Consider the following 7,365-nt stretch of genomic DNA (forward strand, 5'->3'; position numbering starts at 1 on the left):
TCCCTAAAACTCACAAGGACCCCATTAATTATTGAGAGAGTGAATTCTGGGGCCAAAAGACCATTCAATGCTATGACACAGATCTTCTGGGGTTGCAGTGGGTTGGAGGACCAGTTATTAGGTCGTGTGGTAGCCAGGGAACGGCCTACCTTGGAGGAAGCCAAGAACCAGTTGATAGTGAGCAACGCACGCATGAAGCAAGAGCTGAATGAAATTGAAGATCAGATTCTGCTCCGGCTAAGCTCATCCGAGGGGAACCCTGTGGATGATGAGGAGCTCATCAAGGCCCTGGGGGCTTCCAAAGTCAAAGCTGAAGAGATCAAGGTTGGGGTGGTTGTCAGTTAGTCCTGCAGCATGCAGCAAATGTTTCAGCTTTTGTCAGCCATCGGAGCTCATGGTGGGTGTTGATCTTGCTTTCTGTTGTAGGGAAAAGTGATGGTGGCTGAGGAGACGGAACGAGACATCGATGCCATGCGGCTCCAGTACGTGCCAGTTGCTGAGCGCGCCCAGATCCTCTTCTTCTGTGTCTCCGACCTTTCCAGTGTCGACCCTATGTACCAATATTCCCTGGAGTGGTTTCTGGGCATTTTTATGGCAGGCATTGCCAATTCAGAAAGTGCAGGTATGCTGACTCTTGCCGTTTCACCAACAGAGCTCAGCAGGATCCATTACAAAACACTAAGTCCCCAACACACTTACCCCTACTCACCTTGTGTGTGACCTGAACATATCAGCCAGAACATCTGCTCCCAATAATGCACCATAAACACCTCCCTTGTAGAGTCATTTGTTTTCAGTTTCACAATCCATTTCTTTCCACAGTCACCAGTCCACAGCACACATGTTACACTGCAGTTGCCTCAACAATGAAGTCTTTGTGAACACTGTCCTACTGCATTTACTGAGATACATATGGGGTGATTTGGTGTGAAATGCATTATCACCAGGATAGTGAACAGGGGCATAGTTCACTGGGGGGGGGCTAATGCCCCCCTAAAATAAGCCTAACGATGCCCCTGTTAGTGAAGCCAGTGATGTGTTGGAGGTGCCACCTCCTCATGTCTCAGATCTCGGGTATCTTCCAGACTCAGTGGAGCGGCGGGTCTTCAACATTAATGAGCACTTCACCTTCAGCCTGTACCGCAACGTGTGCCGGAGCCTGTTCGAGAAGCATAAGCTCATGTTCGCCTTCCTGCTGTGCGCTCGCGTCATGATGAACGAGGACAAGATCGACATGGTGAGAGTGAGAGACGTCCCATTTGGAGGGTCTCTCCCATCATTCTGTAGCATGTTTATTGTGAGCAAGACTTCAGTTTCCTATGTCTTACTAAATTTATATGGTTACCGAGTGGGTTGACTTAGGAAAGCATGCAAGACGGTCTTCAATGCACACCTAGAGACAATTCTCTGTAAGCCTCATTACTCTGGCAGTGCTGTTGAAGTGGTATGTCCCCTGCTTTAGGCTGAGTGGCGATTTATGCTGTATGGGGGAAGTACCCATCAGCCTCTGCCAAACCCCGCTGCTGACTGGCTGTCTGAGCGAGCCTGGCAGGACTTTCTGGGCCTCAGTTCCCTACCAAGTTTCAGAGGCCTGGCTCACAGCTTCCAACGCCTTGGTAATGGCTTCAAGAGGATCTTTGACAGCGGAGAACCTCACAGGTCAATACACTCACCCACACGTGCATTTATATGTATTAGCTGGGCATCTGCAGGGCTGTAGGAGGAGTGTAATGAACAGAGCTCACTGATTGGCCAGCCGCTGGAGCCAATACACATCATGGAGCTACAGGAACTGTTGCTGCTTCAGTCAAAGAAAAATCCAGAGAGAAATCCAGTACATGTGTACTATGCACAGTATCCTTTATTTGTATAAAGGTTATTTTCTCATTAAGATAAATGGAAAGATTTACACAGAAATAAGGGCTTGTATGTCACAGTCCAAAAGCTCTATCCCTCTGTCTGCACTCCACCCTAATTAAATAATCTCTGCTTTTCCTTGCTGTGACGAATTAATTTATTAATTACTTAATTTTTATGTAGTTTTCGATATCAAAAATGATCCCAATATACAGACATAATTATACACAAACAATACTCATTAAACCTCCAAATCAAACGATCAAAACAGTTCCAGCACGTTTATCATGTGTGTAATCGTGGTGTGTCTGAAGGAGATGAGGAAAATCTGGGGAAAATTGTGAAGAGTTAGAAAAAAGCCAGTGCAGGCATTTTGTTTTTCAAGAAGCATTTTCGTAACGCGATTCAGACATATATATTCAAAGGGTGTACAGGCAAAAACCAAACTCCAGATTTCCTGGGGTTCTGTGTGGAGGATGTTAATTGGCAGTTTTCTGGTGGTTTTGTGTGGGTGTTTATTATTATGCATAATTTCTGAACTATAAATAACCGCATTGTTGTTTATTTTTATGTGTTCAGGGAAGAGTTGCCAGGAGAATGGAGCTCCGAGCTGGATGCCTTCCAGAAGCTGTTGGTTCTCCGCTGCCTCCGAGCCGACCGGCTCACCCACGGCATGCAGGATTTCGTGGCGGAACGACTGGGCCGGCGCTTCATTGAGCCTCAGGTTCTGCGGCTTTTTGTGCGCCTCTGACTCACAGCCCTGACCTTTGACCCTGCTGCATTCCCCTGACAGGCTGCTCCCTCTTTTGCTTTCACCCAGACGTCTGACCTCACTGTCGTGTTTACGGAGTCGTCCCCCTCCACGCCTCTTATCTTCGTGCTCTCTCCCGGGACCGACCCAGCTGCCGATCTGTACAAATTTGCAGATGAGATGAAGTTCTCGAAGAAGATGAGTGCCATCTCTCTAGGGCAAGGCCAGGTCAGCCTGAAGACCTGGCAGGGAATTCCTGTGAACAAGAATGACCACGACCGGTTCTGAAAACTGAAAAGTTATTAATTTTATGTGTGTGTGTGTGTGTGTGTGTGTGTGTGCAATAAATACACATTTATTTTGGGGGACGGGGCTTAAATAGGCCTAATAACACCTCTGAATGAGATGTTTTATTTTTAGTTATCTCTTTTTTGCAGTAATCGAGTATTCAAGACGATCGATATAAATTGATGTATGAATATCAGTTGTTGTCTGTCTTTAACAGTATGACTGTGTGTTAGGTTATATTGAAACTATCTTTGGTTTGGGGGCCTAGGCAGCAATAATGTATTATTACAGGGTCCTTGGGCAGAGGCTATGATGCAGAGCGCCATGGAGAAGGGCCAGTGGGTCTTCTTCCAGAACTGTCACCTGGCACCCAGCTGGATGCCGTCACTGGAGAGACTGATAGAAAACATCAACCCTGACAAGGTAAGAACAAAAATTTGGTAACAGTTCCCAGCAGAGGCAGTCATACAAGGATAGACAAATTATGAGTGACGTTTGAGGCTCCGCCATCTGCTCCCAAAGGAACCTTTGGTCAACATAGTGGCATCCTCTGTACTCTAGTCTGATGTCAAATCTCTGGTCTGATGTCTCCGTTCATTTCTGTCCAGGTGCACCAGGATTTCCGTATGTGGCTAACCAGCCTGCCGAGCAACAAGTTCCCAGTAGCCATCCTGCAGAACGGGTGCAAGATAACCATTGAACCTCCTCGGGGTATAAAGGCCAATCTTCTTAAGACCTACATGGGCCTCAGTGGAGACTCCTTCAGCACCTGCTCCAAGGTTGGATTCCGGGTTCTGTGGCTCCTCCCCTTCCCATCCCCTCCTACACTCCTTAAGTCGTTCCACACCCTTCGGCTCTAGCCTACGACCTTCCGGGTGACCTGCCGCCTTCTCCCTTTCTGCTCCCAGCAGACCAGCCAGTTCAAGGCCCTGCTCCTGTCCCTGTGTCTCTTCCACGGTGGCGCCATAGAGCGCAGAAAGTTTGGCCCGTTGGGCTTCAACATCCCGTATGACTTTACAGACGGCGACTTGCGCATTTGCATCAACCAGCTGAAGATGTTCCTTGACGAGTACCAGGACGTCCCCTACAAGGTAGAGCAGCCTAGCTCTGCTGCTGCTTGGTACATTATGGCGATTTCAGCCCATAAATTTCCTATATTATCATAAAACAAATGCCAACAGTCCACAGTAGAATGGAATAAAATAAAATAAAACAAAAAGCCTCCAACAAATCTTAAACCTGTTTCCCATAGTTCACATCTCAGATGTGTGTGTTTTAGCCATCTCCAGATATAAGCTGGTGTGTTCATGTCCATCCCTGCTATCGAACAGGTCTTGAAATACACGGCAGGTGAGATTAACTATGGCGGCCGTGTGACCGACGACTGGGACCGCCGGTGCATTCTGAACATGCTGGAGGATTTTTACTGTCCCGCTGTGCTAAGCACGGGGCACAGCTATACCCCGTCTGGAATTTACCGCCAGGTCGGCACCGAGCTTGACGTCAAGGTAAGGAGAGTCAATCGTGCCAAACTCAGCTCTTCAGCTGTACCCAGACCCCACCTGACACTGTACCCAGACCCTACCTGAAACTGTACCCAGACCCCACCTGACACTGTACCCAGACCCCACCTGACACTGTACCCAGACCCCACCTGAAACTGTACCCAGACCCCACCTGACACTGTACCCAGACCCCACCTGACACTGTACCAAGACCCCACCTGACACTGTACCCAGACCCCACCTGACACTGTACCCAGACCCTACCTGACACTGTACCCAGACCCCACCTGACACTGTACCCAGACCCCACCTGACACTGTACCAAGACCCCACCTGACACTGTACCCAGACCCCACCTGACACTGTACCCAGACCCTACCTGACACTGTACCCAGACCCCACCTGACACTGTACCCAGACCCCACCTGACACTGTACCCAGACCCTACCTGACACTGTACCCAGACCCCACCTGACACTGTACCCAGACCCCACCTAACACTGTACCCAGACCCCACCTCACAGCTTCGCCGGAATTTAATGCTAACATAATGCTGATGCTATTTTACTATCCAAACAAAACAGACATAGAAATCTAGTATCTCTATCAGTAGTTATAGCAAGAGTATGTTTAATATATAATGCCCATCTGTTTACAGGGCTACTTGGACTATATCCACAGCCTTCCTATAAATGATACCCCGGATATTTTTGGTCTCCATGACAACGCCAACATCACTTTTGCCCAGAACGAGACATTCGCTTTGCTTGGTGCCATAGTCAAACTTCAGCCCCAAGCAGCAGCTAATGGGGTCAAGGCCCGGGAGGAGGTACTGGTGCTGATGTAAACGGCATTGCACACATTAGAGCTGTTTCCCAGCTGCTGGCTTGGGTTGCAGGACCTTTTTCATTGGGTTGTGGAGTGTGTGATCAAAAAAAAAAATTGAATTTTTCTTCTAATTTTCTTTAAACAGTGCACTGATATTGCACTATTTATTTTTACTATTGTGATGTACTATTTTTTGGAAATAGATTTTATTTTTGGAAATAATTTTTTTAAAATTTGGGTTGTTATTTAACAACCAAGGAAAAATGTGGGTCCTGAGACTAAACCAGTTGAGAAGTGCTGCATTAGGGCATAGCATTGCACAGCATAGCATAGCTTAGCATAGCATAGCATTGCACAGCATAACACAGCTTAGCATAGCATAGCACATGGCACATCTTAGCACAACAATAGTGCAACATGCTGCCCGTATACCCTAGCATACCACAGCATGGCATATCATACAACACACTGCACTCTTGACTTTTTATTGCTTATTTAGTTGTTTATTTATTATTAACCAATGTTGCCCAAGACTACGTGCTAATATAATGATAATGCCTGAAGCAGTTTATTCTCATTTAGATTACATTATAAAACAGACCATAGCACCTTAGCGATTGTGCTGTCATAGACATAACGGGTAACAGGATGAAGCAGGCGGTCGTCAGAGTGCAGCTGGTGTGTCTGGGGGAGGACGGGACACGCAGCTTGGGGGGGGGGGTGTCAGTGGATAGCTGGAAGCTGAGGGCAGTCTGGGCTCTTCCTGTGGTCATCTGCAGATCGTGGAGGACATCGTGGGGGGTGTGGTGGAGAGGATTCCCAGGCCCATCGATACGCAGGAAGTGATGAAGCGGTACCCAGTCCTGTACGAGGAATCCATGAACACTGTGTTGATTCAAGAGGTCATCAGGTACCACTGCAATAACCTTTACTGCCACCACTTTGCAGGCGTCTCTCATTTCCCTTTGTTCTTGATGTTTTTATCTTATCCTCTTATTGCCACCATTAGGACTTCGTCTTGTGATTCGTTGCATATATAGAGATGGCAAATTATATGGCTCCTTTGTACTTGGACATAAATCATGCAATACACTACAAGTCAAAAGTGTTTGCACACACTGAGATTTTCTACATTTGCATGTTACTCACTTAACATTCATTAAAAATACACTCATGTTCTTTGGTAACAAATACATTTTCAGTGTGTTCACCATTTGAGTACCTTTATTAGCAAGAAAATGTCATATCTTTGATTTATCAAAGAAGACTTCTCTAGCAGTTATAATGGCAGAGAAAATTTGAGGCATTCTTTCTACAAGGGACATTTAATGCTGCTCTGTTTCATGGGATGAATTAGTTAACTAGTGCATTTAAAGTTAAAGAACAGCCTAGAATTTGACTATGCCATCACCACAAATCATGTTAATAAGATGTCAGACACGCACTGTTACATACTCTTTCCATGTTATGAAACGTGTTTTATTTGACTTATATTTTCATTTGTAGTTGTTCACTCAACTTTCCAATGCTTAACAAGAATAAAAATCTGCAGTTTATGAAATAAACAGATAAGTGTTTAAAAACCTGTAGTGTGTAAAAACTTTTGACTGGTAGTGTATATTTCATAGGCTGTTGGTCTGCTCCGCAAAGCCATTTCTGCTCGGTAAATGAGTTAGGATACGAGGGAAGGCATGTCAAACTTTAAACTTAGTGTGTGGTTAGAATGGTCAGAAACACACCATAAACACATGAGTCATCTGGGCATGTGGGTATGCATGTGTGTTGTCATAAAACCAGTCACTGGTGTTCTTTCTAATTGGTGTGTTCTGGAATTGCAATACTGATTCACAGTGCAAAAGTATTTCCAGGAAAGGCAGAGTTTGCGCAATACTGAATGGGCAGTTGCAATCTTTAATTACTTTATTTGGACTACTTGGTTTAATCCTCTCTGGTACAGCTGTGGATATTCAAGCTCAACATGACCAATATTAGAACAATATTCTCAAAGTTCCCCTTCTCATGACCCCAAGACCACCAGATCACTTGTTTGGAGACTGTGATCCCACCTCTGTCACATTGGTGTGAGCTGTAGGGATCCATTTTGAAGGACCTGTGCCAGATTCTGGTAGAACATTG

The 7,365-nt window shown here is 45.9% G+C and overlaps 1 protein-coding gene across 1 annotated transcript in view; it reads left to right on the plus strand.

Moving 5' to 3' along the window:
* The window catches only part of dnah1 (dynein, axonemal, heavy chain 1), a 44,170-nt gene that overhangs the window by 32,130 nt on the left and 4,675 nt on the right, over nucleotides 1-7,365 (plus strand). Inside the window, exons 63-74 of the mRNA XM_072715524.1 lie at nucleotides 99-324; nucleotides 427-622; nucleotides 1,086-1,237; nucleotides 1,463-1,659; nucleotides 2,437-2,581; nucleotides 2,678-2,836; nucleotides 3,188-3,319; nucleotides 3,505-3,675; nucleotides 3,805-3,987; nucleotides 4,228-4,404; nucleotides 5,060-5,230; nucleotides 6,009-6,139. Of these exons, the coding sequence (XP_072571625.1) occupies nucleotides 99-324; nucleotides 427-622; nucleotides 1,086-1,237; nucleotides 1,463-1,659; nucleotides 2,437-2,581; nucleotides 2,678-2,836; nucleotides 3,188-3,319; nucleotides 3,505-3,675; nucleotides 3,805-3,987; nucleotides 4,228-4,404; nucleotides 5,060-5,230; nucleotides 6,009-6,139 (2,040 nt within the window). The remainder of the gene's footprint in view (nucleotides 1-98; nucleotides 325-426; nucleotides 623-1,085; nucleotides 1,238-1,462; nucleotides 1,660-2,436; nucleotides 2,582-2,677; nucleotides 2,837-3,187; nucleotides 3,320-3,504; nucleotides 3,676-3,804; nucleotides 3,988-4,227; nucleotides 4,405-5,059; nucleotides 5,231-6,008; nucleotides 6,140-7,365) is intronic.

Source organism: Paramormyrops kingsleyae, chromosome 8, assembly GCF_048594095.1.
Source record: "Paramormyrops kingsleyae isolate MSU_618 chromosome 8, PKINGS_0.4, whole genome shotgun sequence".
NCBI lineage: Eukaryota > Metazoa > Chordata > Actinopteri > Osteoglossiformes > Mormyridae > Paramormyrops > Paramormyrops kingsleyae.